Below are 18,503 nucleotides of genomic sequence, written 5' to 3' on the forward strand. Positions count from 1 at the left end.
AAACCTTTCGTATCAAATCCTTTTCCACCCAAGCTGCTAAACTATGGAACTCACTTCCAGCAAAGATAAGAGCCATAAAAAATCATCTGGAATTCAAGTGCTTGGTGAAGACCTGGCTTTTACTTACCTTAATGTACTGGAGACAACAGAGCTGTATCATTTTGACCCATTCCCAGGTTTACAAGTGTTAGTAAATCTAAACATTCCCCCCCAAACCATGGGTGGGTGCGTGGGAACACCTACGCTGCAATCTTGGGCCTGAATGACTAACTACAACCCTTATGTCTGAGGAAATCACTAACAAAGACCCACAAAGTAGCCTGCAACTTTCTCCATTCAGAAATCACTTCACAGCGCCTCGTTAGAGGTAGTGAGTATATGCTCTTGTGATTCCATACACAGCTGCGTGAAAGGCAAGTAGAGATCGAGACCTTCAGCTTCTAAATGTGAGGTAAGAGCACATACCGGGGAGAGACAGAAGTGAAACACTACTGTGGCCTTCCTCTTATGTATGACCACGTATTTTGAAAGCTTGTCAGGAAAAGGCGGAGTTTAGAGCCCCAAATGAAGCATGTAAGACCGAGCAGACAGCATTTCAACCACTGTCTGTCTGGCGTCTTTGGCAAGCGCTCAGCAGGGGGGACCGTGAGAGCACCGACCACAGCGAAGGGAAGTACCAGCTCGTGGGAGGATGTCGGACCTAGAGAGCCTGCAGCAAAGCGCTATCCCGTCTGGGAGGAAGGCGCTGAGAGACAACTTCAGCAACCTGCATAGTGTGGCCGAGTACTGTGAGCACAACTACCTGCAGGTGAGCGGTGAGGCGGCAGTGCACAGACCGCCGCTTTACATGGGCGCGTTCTACAGGCACCGGGCCCTGCACTTCTTCAATTAATAAACAGAGTGCGCTGCTCAGCGGGAGTGAAGTACTTGGTAGATCTGTACTCAGTACCTGCACTTCATTCATAATAAAACAGAGAGTACCAGCACTGCTCAGTAGGAGTGAAGTACTTAGCAGGTCCTGCAGGAACTCAGCAGGAAAGAGAGAGTGCCTGCACTGCTCAGTAGGAGTGAAGTACTTAGCAGGTCCTGCAGGAACTCAACACCTGCACTTCTTTAAATATGAAAAGAGGAGTGAAATACTTAGCAGGACTTAGCAGGACTTCTTTAATTATGAAACTGAGAGTACCAGCACTGGTCAGCAGGACTGTAGTACTTGGAAAATCTGCAGGCACCAAGGACCTGAATTTCTTTAATGATGAACCAGAGAGTACCTGCACTGCTCAGTAGGAGTGAAGAACTTGCCAGGTCCTGCAGGCACTGAATACCTGCACTTCTTTAATTATGAAACAGAGAGTGCCTGCAGCCCTCAGCAGAAGTTCAGTACTTGGTAAATCTGCAGGTCCTACACGTACCTAGTACTTGCACTTCTTTAATTATGAAACATAGAGTGCCTGTGCTGCTCAGTAGGAGTGAAGTACTTAGCAGTTCCTGTAGGTGCTCAACACCTGTACTTTATTAATTATGAAACAAAGAGTACGCGCGCTTTTCAGCAGGACTGCAGTTCTTGACAGATCTGCAGGCACTGAGTACCTGAACTTCTTTAATTATGAAACACAGAGTACCTGCGCTGCTCAGTAGGCGTGAAGTACTTGGCAGGTCCCCAGTGCCTACACTTTTTTCATTATGAAAAAGAGAGTTCTTGTGCTACTCAGTAGGAATGACGTACTTGGCAGGTCCTGCAGGTGCTCAGTACCTGTACTTCTTCCACTATGAAACAGAGAATGCGTGTGTTGCTCAGTAGGAGTGAAGTACTTAGCAGGTCTACTGGTACTCAGTACCTGCACTTCTTGAATTATGAAACAGAGAATACCAGCACTGCTCAGCAGGACTGCAGCACTTGACATATCTGCAGAGAGTACCTGCGCTGTTCAGTAGGAGTGAAGTACTTGGCAGGTCCTGAAAGTACTCAGGACATGAACTTTTTTAACTATGAAACAGAGAGTATCTTTGCTGATCAGTAGGAGTGAAGTGCTTGGCAGGTCCTGCAGGTGCTCAGCACCTGCACTTCTTCCACTATGAAACAGAGAGTGCATGCGCTGCTCAGTAGGAGTGAAGTTATTAGCAGGTCTACTGGCACTCAGTGCGTGCACTTCTTTAATTATGAAACAGAGAGTACCTGCATTGCTCAGTAGAAGTGACGTAATTAGCAGGTCTGCAGGTCCTTTGTACCTGCACTTCTTTAATTATGAAACAGAGAGTACCAGCACTGCTCAGCAGGACTGCAGTACTTGACAGATCTGCAGGCATTGAGTACCGGCACTTCTTCAATTATAAAACAGAGAGTACCTGCACTGTAGGAGTGAAGTACTGGGCAGGTCCTGGAGGTACGATGTACCTGAACTTCTTTAACTATGAAACAGAGAGTACCTGTGCTGCTCAGTCTGAGTGAAGTACTTGGCAGGTCCTGCAGGTACTCAGTACCTGCACTTTTCGCATTATGAAACAGAGAGTAACAGCGCTGCTCAGCAGATCTGCAGTATTTGACGGATCTGCAGGCACCGAGTACCTGCACTTCTTTAATTTTGAAACAGACAGTACCTGCGCTGCTCAGTAGGGGTGAAGTACTTAGCAGGTCTGAAGGGACTCAGTACCTGAACTTCTTTAATTATGAAATAGGAGTACAAAATGAACATAACCTGGTAGTAGGGATATTAATTGCCGCACATCCTCCAAGTAACGATGCATGAATAACGTAAACAAGTAAATAAAGCAATAGACACTGATAGGATAATGTGGTGCTGAATGGTAATTTATACCCAACTACTAATAGACATATTACTGCAACACATAGGTCACACTGTCCATCATGATTGCAAGGATACCACAGCACTCATAGGAAGCCCGCAATATAATATCAATCAAGGAAAGTCCGTGGAAAACTTGAATAGTTGGAGCCTTTTATTGATGTTTTAGAGCATCAGTCCTGCAAAAGTTCAAATGTAGCAACATCCACAGCCAACACGTGTTGTGTCACCTTTGTGACTTTTTCAAGGCTAGAATCCGTCGTACGTGTCATGAACCTCATTCACACCATCAATAGTCCACATGGTCCATGTCCTAATCATAACCATAACAAAACTATTTTGTGGCCCCTAAGAGGATCTTATAACTGTATCAAGTTAATCAAATACAACAGTTTTATTTTAATAAGATTTTGAGGAAATGAAATCAGAAATCGAAATATCTCAAATTATTTTTCAAAATAACGTAGGCTTGGATCTCGAATTTTAGAGGACATGAGGTTTCATGGTGAGTTGTAAAAGTAACACCTGGCTCTTTTTGAAAACGAGAGTAAAGGCCCAGTCTCTTGAGAGACAAATAAAGGGTGTTATTTTCTTTGAACAGGGGATACAACTTATTGATGACTGTGAATAAGAGGCATTTTAAAGGAAGTCATAAGATACGCCAGTACATCGATTGTAACTTACGGTAAGTAGCTTGGTGGTGAAAATTTATCAACCCCTATTGAAACTATGTTTTCACACATGAGGAGGCTGATAATGGTCTTATTGGTTTATTTTAGGTGCTACCTATATGAAGACTTCTGTCCTGATGATGACCCTGTAATGAGTTGCTCTTATATGTGGGGTCGAAACGTTGACATAATTCATTGTGGATTATTGTTTAGTATGGATAGTGACTTCTGGACATCTTGATTGAAGGGGTCTTATTGAAGATCACTATTTTTAGCCACAATCTTGTATATATTGTACGTAACACTATGGCACTTTCCTTTCACACGATTCACACTCACTGCGCCGTCACTCTAGGAGCACCTAAATATTTTGAAAAATAATTTAAGATATTTTGATTTCTGATTTCATTTCCTCAAAATCTTATTAAAATAAAACTGTCATATTTGACTAACTTAATACAGTTATAGGGTTCTCTGATCTATTTGCGGTGGAAGTTAAGGTCTAGTACTCTGGGATCATGAGTACTTGCACTTCAATACTTTTCTTTTTCAAGCACATTCATTGATTTTGTGCCTGTCAGGACGATACGGAGCTCTGCCACTAGCAACAGTGAACAAAAGCATGTGTAGGGCACCACTACACAGAGTCTGCCAGGTGGATCTGTTTATAAGGATCCTGCAATCAGCTCTTTACAGACCTCCGCCATTAGGCCCTGTGTACAGTGCTCCTCTAAGTTAGCGCTGTACAAAGCTCCACCATTAGCAACAGAGTACGAAGGTCCCGCAAGTTAGTGCAGTACAGAGGTCCGCCATTAGTAATAGTGTACAGAGTTCCTGCAAGTCAGCAATTTACAGAACTCTGGCATTAGCAACAGCTTAGGGAGCTCCTGCAAGTCAACACTATACATGGCTTCGCCATTAGCAACATTGTACAGAGCTCCTCCAAATCAGTGCTACACAGAGTGCCTCTGTTAGCTACAGTGTATACAGCTCTTGCAAGTCAGTACTATACAGAGATCCATCATTAGGAACAGAGCACAAAAAGGCTCCTGCAAGCCATCACTAAAAACAGTTCCACCCTTAAAAACATTACACAGAGATCCTGCATGCTGGTGCTGTACAGAGCTCCACCACTGGAAACAGTGGGGCATATTTATAAGAAACTGGTGCATCAGTGCTGATGCACCAGTTTTCTTGCGCAGCCCATGCCCCACCTATCGACACCATGGTTGCGCCGTATTTACAATACGGCTCACCATGGCAGTTGTTAGGCCAAAAGCATCAACATTTTATACGTTATTGTGGCGCTTTGCAGCACTAGCATCAAACTTTTTTTGCTTGAGCAGGCGTTAAAAATGAAGCTAAAAATGGCACATTGAAATCTTGTAGATTTCACTGCACCATTTTTGTGGGCCTCCTAGCGCCAGAACATCCCTCTTGCATACATTATGCCTGGTGCAGGCATAATGTGGCACAAGGGGGTGTAAAGTGGTGCAATGCGAACATTGCGCCACTTTGTAAATACGGTGTGGCAAAAAAAGCGTTCCTAAAGCCACATTAAAGAATGATGCTAATGTGTTGCAGGAAGGTGATAGGGGCTTGTAAATATGCCTCAGTGTGTGGAGTTCCGGCAAGTTGACGCTATACAGAGCGTCACCATTGGAAACAATGTGCAGAGTTGCTGCAAGTTGGCATTGTACAGAGCTTCACCATTGGTACCAGTGTACTGAGCTCCTGCAAGTTGGTGCCTTACAGGACTTAACCCTTAGCATGCATGTACAGGGCTCCTGCAGGTCTTCGCTCATAGGTGTCATTTAGGAGTTGCCAGGGGTCGCACCCATGGCACTGCTTTTATGACCCCCTGGCCTCAGAGGTGGCAATAACACATTGGCTGCACGTCTTTATTGACGCCAGTTGAGGCTTCACTCTCTCCTCTTTTCATTTTTTACTACACTCATAGTGAGCAATAATATATTATTCACTATTAGTGTAATAAAAATGGAGTACAATTAGCTGGAATATGCCCTTCCATGGCAGATGAGGTAAGTAAAAATGCTTTTAAACGTATGTTGTGCGCATGCTTGTGGGTAAGAGAGAGAGTACATAAGTGTGAATCTGTGTGTATGTGTCATTATGTGTGTGTGAGTGAAAGTGGAGGTCAAAGGGCACGTGATGTCATCTCCGCTACCCCTGGAATTTCGTTGAATTGACGTCCATGTCTTCGCTGTACAGAGGCCCCCCATTACAGCAGTGTACAGAGCTCCTGCATGTCTGCGCTGTACAGGGGTCCCTCAGTAGCAGCAGTGTACAGAGCTCCTGCAGGTCTGGGCAGTACAGAAGCCCCCCATTAGCAACGTGGCTTAGAACGCCTGGAAGCCCCCACTATATAAAATCAACAGTGTAGACGTGCAAGATGGTTGGTCAGCTACACACACAGGTGCCACCTGGTGGATCAGGTGCATACGGGGCTTAGATGTAGTGATCGGATATCAGCATGGACCAAATAGGGAGATGGTTCTAGATATCGGCCAGGTGATCTGGAACAGAAGTTAGTCGGAAGAGTGATCAAGTACAGTATAAAGAGGGGGCAGGTAGATGATCAGGAGACATGGGACAAATGGAATAATCAAGTGTACGAAGAGGTGTGATCACCAGATACAGGAAAACATATCATGAAAAACTGATAGAAATTCAGCATCAATGTTCCATTTACTGAAGCCATGACTTTTATGAGCTCGGAGTAGCAATCAGTTTTCTTAGCTTGACTGTACAAGTAACAGATAAGCAAATTATGTTTATTAGGATAGCTCATTTAAATCATATTAGACAATCAAAAACAGGGAAAATAATTTGAACAGGCAACCGGATTCTGAAATATAAGTGATAAAAACACAGTTAACCCGGCAGCCAGATCATGCAAGGATGGGAGTGGACAATGAGCAGTTCAGGTGACCAGTTATGAACATGGTGAGCTTGGCCAGGCTCTGGAGCACATATGGAAATCAGCTGGCTGGAAAATCAGTAGAAAGTATTGGCCAGGACGGATGATCCAGTGTAGGAAAATGCCATGCATAAGGATCACACGCATGCTTTGATCAAGTGAGCTCATCTGGATTACGTACGCCCCAGACTGATTTTGTTTAGTGAAAATTTAGAATTGACAATTATTAGCCACTAAGCTAATAGATATCCCCAAATTGCCATCTTTTATAACTGAGAAAAGGGAAAAAAAGATTTCCATTTTCCCCTCGCATCAAGGACTCACTGACTGCAAAACCCTCTTGGTGGCAGAGGGTGGAGTGCAACTTGTTCCGTTCCCACGATAACATTGACACAGTGAGAAAGTCTGCTGAGGTTTGCGCTCTGACAGAGGAAGGGCCTCATTTAAAAGAGGAAGATTGTGCACAGGCGAGGGCGGCAGCAGGTCTGACAACTCAAAGTCAAGCTCTTGTGTGCTTTGTGAGGTGCAGTATTGACAAAGAGGGGATACTGAAGGGGCAAAGGAGACCTTGGAGTGGAGAGAGTGGAATAACACCATTCTGAGGTAATCTTTTGCAGGGAAAAAGACATACAGAAAACTGAAAAATAGAGAGGGCCTTTAACAACCGGTACAGCCCGAGGCAGACGGCTATTAGAACATTATACCCACTGAGAGTAGAATGTTCCAAAGTTAAAAAAGAGAAACATGATGACAAACATTTTGAATGTGGGTGCCCCGGGCTTATACCAGCACTTATAAGCCTGGAGCTACCCCAATATTCTAATACTAATTCATACCATATAGAATCCTCTTCTCCCATATACCCATTTCTTGTCACAGCACCTACCTTGTAAGCCCTCCTCATGGATGGCTCTTCATTGCTTTGTCTCTCCGTTAACACCCTACAGAGGCTGTTATAATTACCTAGGTGTAATGGGGAATAGACATTCAGGACTCCCTAGTTAAGTTTACAATGTAAATTCCATATGAAGACGCTTCTTTGGTGGCCTATGATCTCAAGTGATCAACGTACACCAACCCTTTCAGGAAATTTGTTTGTAGATTTTAGGAAGCTTTCAGGCAAGTTTTGCAAAGATCATTTAATGGGAAGCACAGAAATTTCAGTATGACCGGCTACAAAAAGTGAATTTATCAACCGAAATTGCCACAAGTAATTATTGTCGATGCATACCTCGATGCATAAGGTAAAACACTGAAAACCCTTACAAAAAAGTTCATTGTACTTGAGCAAGAGTTTTGTTTTGCACATTAATCCCATAGCCGCCAGCACACAGCACAGGTGTATATATCTATCTTCATTCCAGATGATGTGTCCTATTTTACACTTGCAGCGTTACTATGGGATGTGCATGTAATTCTAATGCTTTTTAATATGCTTTAGGTGCCAGACTGGATTCTAAAACCTTTCCCCCCAGCAGTAGCTCTCCTGCGCTGCCTGGTGGCACCCTAAAACATCAATGACAGATATGAGGAAACCCAACTATGCTTGGTGCAGACTGGTGCATTAGCATTTGTTCCTATTTTTTCATGCCTTCCATTGATCTTTCTGACAAAATTCTTCAGCTAATATGACAGCGCCTAGGTCCAGAGGTTAAAACCTTACTTGCAGTGTTGTAAATAGATGTATTTATTGGATCCGCATGTGGTCCTTAGGATCTAACCACAACCTCTAGGTCTTCATTGCTTGTACCCAAAGGCCTTTAAGGTGCGGAAATCTAAATAATTCCAGCCATGGTCCAAGTATACATTAAAGTGGTCCCTCTTAACTGCTTTAGATAATTCTCCTAGCAACGAAAGATCCCTTAAGGAGTCCTGCCATAAAAAAATGAACTTACAGGAAGCAGAAATTCTCTACTTCCTTGAGGAATCATTCCTGTTCCTGAGGAAGTAGAGAGATTCAGTGGTGCTTTACCTTACCGCTAATCCTTTCCTCATCTTTGGCTCCATCTGCCACCCCTTCTCAAGCCCAGGCCTTTGACAGGCTTGCTGTATATCTTCATGACTGGTTCTTATTGTTCTGGGCCACTCCTCAAGCGTAGCACTGATCCTGCGGGGTTGGTGATTCCACCTGCTCTGACCCCCAACCCCACCTATTACCTCTTTCTTCTCTGGGCCAATCTGCACAAAGCAGACCTACAGACATAAGCATTTCTTTTGGAACAAGTCTCTAAATTAGCTAATAACTCAATCGGCTGTGTTTGGCCAATTGGGCTTCCCTCTTAGCAAAAGCAAGGGAGTAGTCCTGAAAGCAGTGTCTCAGTCGGCTGTTTCAGAAGAGGCTAGAGGAGCACCACAGAAGAAATATGTGCAATTGGAAGAATTCTAGGGTCAAACAACAGAGGTCTAGTTCGTACGGTTGACAATATCTTGTACCTTTAACATGATTTACAAGATATCAATTACAGTGATTTTTAAAATATTTTCTTTCTATTGACGAGGGAGCATAAAAGGATTATTTTTACATGTGTGAGAGTAACAAGAGTTGAGGTAAGATGGTTTATTCACTCATTTAATTAAGCACTGAGGTTTATTGCTTAATCAGTAAATTGATTGAATTACAAATCATTGGAAAATGAATGCTGCAGCCACTCGAGTCCCTGATAAAGGGTTGTGATCGGTACATGCTCATATGTGTACCTTGTTATGAAAAGCATGACCAGAAAATAAAACTGAGGTTGAACAATTGGGCAGTCTGTCATACTCAAGAGTTTGTTTGAAATGCAGAGAAACTGTAAGTAATTTTGGAGACCTTATGCACATCCCATGGCTGTTATTGTTGCGCTCTGACCAACAAGAGACTACCCACGGGATGGGTAGTCTTATTTAAAATACAGCCCTGGTAGCGCCAGGGCTTATGAAGACACCTCACTCGAAGGGAGCCCCTCAAGGAATGGGCTAGGAGCTTACAGCAACCCTGGAAACTGCTACAGAAATGGTCCCATTTTGACCCAAGAACGTGCACGATTGCAATCTTGAGTCACATCAGCAAAATTTTAAGAGGTTCTTCCGTGACAAAATGTTTTCCATAGAGTATCTAAAAGAGTTTTGGAGCATAATGTTCCAGATTCAATTGGTAAATAATTCCGGGTACACTTCTTTGCTGTAGAGACTGGCCCTGTACCAAATTTCAACACCACTATTTCTCAGCAGCAGCTACCCATGAATGCACCTATCAGAACCCCTTCGTCCATGTTAACCACACAAAGAATCCCAATCGTCCATCCTACCGCCGCTTTCCTGTATGGACAATCCAGCCAGGGTTTGTTAGGTTCTTAGAACCACTGCCCCACCTAAACAAATGGTGTTCCTGAAACAGATGCCTTGTTGGCCTTGCCTGCCAAATCAGATCCAAGACATAAAGGGCCATATTTATACTTTTTGACGCAAAACTGCGCTAACGCAGTTTTGCGTCAAAAAAATTAGCGCCGGCTAACGCCATTCTGAAGCGCCATGCGGGCGGCGTATTAATTCAATGACGTTAGCCGGCGTTAGCCGCCGGCGCTGCCTGGTGTGCGTGAAAAAAAACGACGTACACCAGGCAGCGCCGGCGTAGGGGGATATGGAGCTTGGGTGCCAAAAAATGGGGCAAGTCAGGCTGAGGCAAATTTTTCGCCTCAACCCGATTTGCGCCATTTTTTTCGACTCCCAACCCCATTGAAATGACTCCTGTCTTAGCAAAGACAGGAGTCATGCCCCCTTGCCCAATGGCCATGCCCAGGGGACTTCTGTCCCCTGGGCATGGTCATTGGGCATAGTGGCATGTAGGGGGGCACAAATCAGGCCCCCCTATGCCACAAAAAAATAAATAAAAAAAACTTACCTGAACTTACCTTAATGTCCCTGGGATGGGTCCCTCCAGCCTTGGGTGTCCTCCTGGGGTGTGCAAGGGTGGCAGGGGGTGTCCCTGGGGGCTTGGGAGGGCACCTCTGGGCTCCTTCCGAGCCCACAGGTCCTTTAATGCCTGCCCTGACCAGGCGCTAAAAAACGGCGCAAAAGCGGCCGGACGTCATTTTTTTTGACCCGCCCACTCCCGGGCGTGAATTTTGCCCGGGAGTGTAAATACGGCGCACATGCCTCGGAGTCCATTTTTTAGACGGGAACGCCTACCTTGCATATCATTAACGCAAAGTAGGTGTCCACGCTAAAAAATGACGCAAACTCCATGGACTTTGGAGCTAGACGCGTCTAACGCCAACGTATAAATATGGAGTTAGTTTTGCGTTGGAATTGCGTCAAAAAAACGACGCAATTCCGGCGCAAACAGAGTATAAATATGCCCCAAAATGTATGATTTTGCTTAAGCTATTTTGCTGATTTTATCTAGAACGTGGGACTTTGGTGTTTGATGTGCTACTGTCTTTGCTTCTTTGTGGCTTTGTAAACCAGTTCAAAGTAATTTCCTGTAGCTACATCTTTACATATACCATATGTACTGCACGACCTACAAAGTTTGTGGTCTGGGTTAGACATTTTTATGTGGGCGACCTAACCCCACTTCGTGACTGACACCAGTTTCTTCAGCACCACCAAACCTTACTAACCGAATGTTTCCAGGTATGTTAATGTATGTATTTTAGAAGGCAGATTACCTTTCACATTTTTAAGGAAATGGCTGCTAACCAGCGGTTAAGTAAATTATAGGACATATATGTCTGCGGGCCAGCAGCTGGAATCACTGTTGGAGGCCACAGTGCATTCCTTCCCTAAGTCCAGACACTCATAATCAGGGCCGTAGTGGGTTTACATCATTAGAGTTGCAGTCTCACCAAAATCGGAATGCACTGGGATTGACCACACAACCAAAGATCTGGTGCCATCTCTCTGGCACCTGACATCTCCCTTTGCATCCAGTGCAGGATGCAGTAAATGTGGGAAATTGACATCAGCAGGAAGTGGAGGTATTATGTATGGCTTAATTCATATTTGAAATTGCCATTTCAACAATGAGATCGACAGCTTCCTTATAGAAGATTACATTCAAAACTAAATTCATGAAAACATATTCACTACGTGTCTAATTAATTGTTTGAAAATAGAAATGTATCACTGAGTAGTTCGTTCACAGAAAAGACACTGACCCTTCCTGGGAGGGTATAAATGGAGGTCCTGTTCATCTCAAGAACAGGCCTACTTGACTCAGTTCCCAAGTACCACGTTTCCTCCTCGTCCTGTCCTTGGAATACACTGCATCTATAATAGGGCTGCCTACATTTGAAACGGATTGTACCCCTTGCCATGGACTTTTTTAGGTTAAGGTGAACTTCTGTGTGCATGTACAGCTTCATGAATTTAATCGCAGGGCATTTAGAAAACGAGAATATTGGAGAGCAATTAAACCTTTAAAACTAAGTGCATATGTCCAATAAAATAGTCTAATAATATTTGTGTTTAAATCGATCACTTGCCAGCTGTGCTATTGCGATAGTGTTATTCCGATAAAAATACGAAGAGCCATGCGCTATTTCAAAATTCAACAATAGGTTCATTGGTTTAGCATCACATAGATTTTTGTAATTCAATTTTAATTTGAAAAGTCGGCCTAACTTACAAAAGGTCACCTGGACTCCTGTCTATTGAAAGCGATCCTACACACGTTCAGCAGTGACAGTATGAACCAGAGCTTGTCTCGCATCAGAGATTTGCTGCATCCACTTTTAAATCACCACTGTTTGTTCATCTCTTCTTCTAATATCATTATTATGATGATCAGTATTATTATTCTTCACATAGTAGCTGATACTATAATTGTCTGGAAGGTTACAAAGGGGGTCATTCTGACCCTGGCGGTCTTGGACCGCCAGGGCAAGAATAACGGAAGCACCGCCAACAGGCTGGCGGTGCTTCAAATCCCATTCTGACCACAGCGGTAAAGCCGCGGTCGCCCCGCCGGGGCCGGCAGTTTTCTGACGTTTTTGCCCCGGCTGGGAGAATCCGCCAGGACAGCGCTGCAAGCAGCGCTGCCCTGGGGATTCTGACCCCCTTACCGCCAGCCTGTTTCTGGCGGTTTTCACCACCAGGAAGAGGCTGGCGGTAAGGGGTGTCCTGGGGCCCTTTGGTATTTCAGGCAGGTTAGGGTGGGAGTAACAAAGTGAACCACTGCCCACCACTTTGCTAATCATTGGCTCTCCCTCGAATCCCTAACATCAATAATCGGTGGCCTCAAAATGTTGTGTCTATGCAAAATGTGTGGACTCTCCCCACACTTCACCAGGAAGTCTGTGTACCTATTTGTTCTGTTTAGCAGTAGATCAACACCTTTTATGACGAAATCTGGCCTGTCTGTCCTCCGCACTTCAGTTATCTGCAAACTAGACGACCATTGGGAGGCAAATTATTTATTTATTCCTGTTAAAATCACTGCATGAAGATAACCCTTACCCCAAGTCCTAGCACTGAATGTATTATTACTATTAATGCTACTACTTGTGTTAGGCCGCTATACCAGGGGCTTCTTTTACTGTTTGCCTTCAGATAGAGGTCATAGTATCATATAAGGCCCATTCTTGAAACGCATTAAACTTCCAACTATTGACTCCACTTGGCCTACCACCTCTTTAAGGTCTATGGGCCAGATTTACTAGGCCCTTGCACCACATTAGCGTAATTGTTTTACACTAAGGTGACGTTAAGGATGCCATTTCCCCACACCATATTTACAAAGAGGTGCAATGCTAGCACCACTGCTGCCAGGTATAATGTATGCTAAGGGGGCATTCCCATGCAGGGAGGCCACACAAAATGGCACAGTGAAATCCTCCAAGATTTCAGTGTGGCATTTTTTCGGTCATTTTCAAAGCCTGCTTGGGGCAGGTGTTAACGTTACGGGCCCATAGTAACCTATGGGCCTCCCTAGTGCTTTGCTGCACCTGCACGTTAATTTATGGAGCTAATCCAGCAAAGCATCACAATAGCGTCATAAATTATGACGCTATTGTGGAAACGAGCGCCATAGTGCGACAGATTGTAAATATGGCACAACCATGGTGTTGTTAGGTGGTGCAGGGGTGGCGCAAGAAAAGTGGCGCATCGGGACCGATGCGCCACTTTCTTGTAGATCTAGCCCTATGTTTTTTAGACTCTAGGACAAAACCAGGGATCCAGAATGGTTTATTTGGGTAATGCTTTATGGGATAATGAAGGTGTTATCAAACCAGGACGCATTCAGATAAGAACCATATAATTTCTTGAGAATTATAACTTATACATCACACATTTAAGTAGAAAATAGTAACCGCACAAACACTATCATTTAAAGGTATATAACAGTATATTGCAACATAGAAAATTGCAATTAATAGATATCAAAAGAATGTTTTGAAATTGCTAGCAAGATTGCTATACGGTGAGTGGTTGATAGTGCAGTGCTCATTATGTACAAAGACAAACAAGAACGTGAACAGTTTATATAAAAACAAAACAATGGCCGCACGTTTTTACCAGTGGAGGCTTGTGTCAACACAGAAAAGTAGCGTTAGTTAAAGATCTTTCAACCCTTGCTCATTGGGATCATTGGGTTTCATCCCGTGCTTTCATTGGGATCATCCTCAGGACAGAGGGCAACAGGACACTTGAGAAAGCCACCATGTAGGAGTAAAGATACAAAACTTTGGCCCTCATTCTGACCCTGGCGGTCTTTGACCGCCAGGGCGGAGGACCGCGGGAGCACCGCCGACAAGCCGGCGGTGCTTCAATGGGGATTCCGACCGCGGCGGTAAAGCCGCGGTCGGACCGGCACCACTGGCGGGGTCCCGCCAGTGTACCGCGGCCCCATTGAATCCTCCGCGCCGGCGCAGCTTGCTGCACCGCCGCGGGGATTCTGACCCCCCCTACCACCATCCAGATCCCGGCGGTCGGACCGCCGAGATCCGGATGGCGGTAGGGGGGGTCGCGGGGCCCCTGGGGGCCCCTGCAGTGCCCATGCCACTGGCATGGGCACTGCAGGGGCCCCCGTAAGAGGGCCCCTAAATGTATTTCACTGTCTGCTGCGCAGACAGTGAAATACGCGACGGGTGCAACTGCACCCGTCGCACAGCTTCCACTCCGCCGGCTCGATTCCGAGCCGGCTTCATCGTGGAAGCCTCTTTCCCGCTGGGCTGGCTGGCGGTCTGAAGGAGACCGCCCGTCAGCCCAGCGGGAAAGTCAGAATTACCGCCGCGGTCTTTCGACCGCGGAACGGTAACCTGACGGCGGGACTTTGGCGGGCGGCCTCCGCCGCCCGCCAAGGTCAGAATGAGGGCCTTTGTCTCTAATTTACCAACGGTCTGCACGATGGCGAGTGGCTCAAAGCAATGCAAAGTGGAGCATTGGCATTTACATTCCAGTGTAAAACGCATTTGACGCTGAAAATGTGTCCATTTCTAAGCACAGAAAGTGCTTCGAGCTGCATTGCATCACTTCGGATCAAGTAGGCATTACTGGGGCATTACAGCCATTAGATTTTGATTCAAAGACTGATCTACTAAGATAGCCAGACTGGAATGTCATAAAAATCTAACGCTTTCCTGAAGCAAAGTGTTACCAAGGGGAAATGTTTTACCTCAAGCAGTGTGGATGCACTGAAGTGCACTACAGACACCCACTGTGTGACTCCTTCCAAAACATGTTTAGGCATGGGAATTTGCACTGGAAGTAAATGCTTACATCACAAATCCTGTGCTAAACAGGACACGCTAACAGATGCACCAAGGTGTGAGGTTGTGTATCATCAAGGCAGCCTATTTAGTATGCCAGCCCAGGTGATGACAGCAACAAAAGGCCAATCTTAATATATATGGCTCTGTACTATGCCTTTCCCGTTGCACAAATTGGTTGCTGCAATGCTTTGTGTGAAAAAGTAGTGCATTTGACCCTCTGTGTTATTTTAGGTGCAATAATGAATGCACGTTAGCGGTCTGAGAACGAAGTGAGGGCTTACATCCAAGGGCTATCTGAAAGGACCAATCACCAGCGCCATGATTATTGTGAATGCAGATGTACCAGGAATAACAAATGAGTAATTTATAAAACTAGTTGAGTCCCGAACACATTTCTGAAACTATGTGGGAAATGGGATTAGACAGGCATAAATAAGATTTCAATGTGTAGGGATGCTAGAAACAGAGACAAAAAATGAAAGACACCAAGTGAAGGAGAAACCCTGTGATCTGGGCCTTGTGACAGGATAGGCACACATAGAGTAATTTCTCCCATGCCCCACTAGTGTCCTCCCATAAATATTGTACTGTAAAGTGTAACACATTTTGAGTGATATCTCAGATCTGATTTGATTTGATTTCAGATTTTGTGTAGCGCACAGTTACCACAGAAAGGGGTGTCCTTGCGCTCTAAGGTAACTCAAACCCAGAGAGATATACAGCATGGTTGCAAATAGGTGTGTCTTAGTTTCTTGTATGTGAGGTCTCCAGTTAACCATTCTGTAGAATCTGGATGCTATTGATCTAAGACACATCTTGTTTGCCATCATGTTAAGAAAATATATTTTTAATAAGTTATAGATTATTTCCAGGCTGCCTTACAGTTCAACAGATTCATCTTCCAGAGGAGACCGTTTTCTTCAAGGACACTCCCACTACCCCAAGTAGTTATGCCAAACTAATTTAATCTAATTTATACATAGTCTAGGTCAGTGGTTCCCAATCTTTGGACTTCTGTGGAGCCCCACTTTATCATTACTGGAACCTGGGGACCCCCGATGAATTATTATTGGAATCCTGCTGCCCCCCAACACTGAGTCATTACTGGAAGCCGGAGACCCCAGCCTAAACATTGTTGATAATATGAAACACAAAACAGTACACAAACGAGCATTCATCAAACACATACACAAATAACACATTTTATTTAATTTGCAAACAAATCTAAATAAAAAACAAGAAAAATAATTTTAATAGGCAGGTTTGAGCTTTTCTAAATTTAATTGAAGCCACACATCATCCATATTATAGTCTGTTTGTTGCACCTGCATTGACCTCACGAATCAACCTGAAGATACTAATTTAATGTTTATCCTCCAATTTCAAATTCCTTGACATTTACAGTACGTTTAAAAAATTTCAGTTGTACATTTAGCCGCTTTATTGATATACACTTTATTAATCTGTGAACATTATTTAATTTTCTAAGCAGTCGTGGACCCTGACCCCGTGAGCAGGTTTCACAGACCCTCAGGGGTCCCCGGACCACAGGTTGGGAACCACTAGTCTAGGTCTCAAGAAACATAGGAATTCATAGCTCTCATACAGTTTTTCCTGCTGGTTTCCACTTTCGAGAGCTTTTTGATTCTAGTTTGACACGAGATAGCTCAACGGAGAGTCACTTGTGACTGACTTTCTTTCCCCTTTCAGGCTGAAGATAAACGGCAGGCACTGCAGGAGACCATGTCCTTGGCTAGCCAATCACTAGCCAGTGTGGCTTACCAGATCAACGGCTTGGCGGTGAACATCCTCAAGATGCTGGAGTTGGAGACGACCAAGCTGCGGGGAATAGAAGAGAACATTTACTACATCTCTCATGTAAGTGACGCAACAGCTTCAAATAAGCCAAACAAGATAATTATTTTATCCTGAAGACGTCCAAAGACTTTTCAGTTTAATCCTAGTGCCAGAGTATTAAATTACATCTCTCCCAGAAAACCCCATCAGCCCAACTAGAACTAAGTGGCACAGTTAATCAGCTCTAATCCCGGAAAATTTCGAGGTTGGTAAATGTGTACAGTAACACCTTAGAAACCCTAGAAATGCATATCAAAGCACTTTGTAAGAACACGTTATTATAAGAGATGGCTTGGGTTGAAGAGTGTTAGAAGAGAGTTCTGAAGACCAAGGAGAGTGAAATAAGTATCCAGTGATAGAGAGTGACAGCGAAAATATAAGACCACAAACATGGGAAACCTCGAAGCACCTCTACACGTAAATATACATAGAGAGAAAAAGGTAATCTTTGAAGAGCACAAATTTATGTGTGAGAGAGAGCGGGGTTAGAGCTATGGAATTTTTTTTCATTAGCACTGAGGGAAAAACACTCTGGCGTTTGAAAGAGAACGCGATCAAATGGTGCTCGACAGTCTCAAAGAGAACGTATGGTGGGGAGCCTGAGCACCCCAGAGAGCAACACAAAGAGTGAATGAGACCCACAAGAGCAAACAAGGCCCCTCGAGAGTGAGGAAAAAGGCAGATAAGCCACAATAGAGAGCTTATGAATTTAGAGTTCAGTAAGGATCACTGACCCACAATACGTTTTCTTTCTTTTGAACATCATCAGCATATGTTGTGCAGAGAATGAAAGACAGAGATGGTATATTGTGTTGAGTGGAACTGTGTCAGGGGGTAGATAAAGAGAAAGGGGGAGGGGAAAGGGAGAGAGGTAATGTTAGACTACCTAGGAGAGAGTGAAGGAAATCCCTCGAAATAGATAGAGAGAGATGGGGCGAAGAAAAGCTTCTGTAGGACGGATAAAGCAGAGCAACAGAGAGTGATAGCCTGGGACCACAGGGAGGCAGAAAGGATGAAATAAACAACCCCACAGAGAGGTGATAAAAAGTGTTACATACAGATAGGGTATAAAGATTCCAAATAGGTAAAAGGGTGGAAGAGCCCTATAGAGACCAGGGACCAACAAAGGGAGTGAAAAGTAAAATAAAGAGCCAGTGAAAGACAAGGAAAGGGGAGAAAGATTCTGAAAAGTTTTAAGACTTTGCAAGAGAGAGAGAAATAATAGGAAAGGAGAAATCCAATGAAACAATGGGTAGAGACCCACCGGAAGTAAATGAGATAAATGGAAGACTGAGGCAGAGAACAGTATTCCCTTTACATGAGTTGGCTGCCAGTGTTCACTGCATGTGCTGGATTGAGAGCACAGGGTTTGAAGTTCTCCACTTTAGTGTAAATAGTTCACACTGAACTGATCAACCACTGCCACGTCCCTCAACAATGCTACCTTCTCAGACTGCTCAGCAACATCTAGGTTCATTCATTGAGGCTCATGGACCATTTCTGAATATTCCATAATTAAAATCCAACTCTGTGTCAG

General features: G+C 44.3%; 1 protein-coding gene across 1 annotated transcript in view; it reads left to right on the plus strand.

The window, feature by feature from the left end:
* The first annotated feature begins 615 nt into the window (after positions 1 to 615).
* The window catches only part of ABI3 (ABI family member 3), a 230,943-nt gene continuing 213,055 nt past the window's right edge, over positions 616 to 18,503 (plus strand). The window contains exons 1-2 of the mRNA XM_069237784.1: positions 616 to 808; positions 16,820 to 16,987. Coding sequence (XP_069093885.1) covers positions 692 to 808; positions 16,820 to 16,987 — 285 coding nt within the window. The 5' untranslated portion in view covers positions 616 to 691. The remainder of the gene's footprint in view (positions 809 to 16,819; positions 16,988 to 18,503) is intronic.

The sequence above is a fragment of the Pleurodeles waltl genome, chromosome 6 (genome assembly GCF_031143425.1).
Source record: "Pleurodeles waltl isolate 20211129_DDA chromosome 6, aPleWal1.hap1.20221129, whole genome shotgun sequence".
NCBI classification, from domain to species: Eukaryota; Metazoa; Chordata; class Amphibia; order Caudata; family Salamandridae; genus Pleurodeles; species Pleurodeles waltl.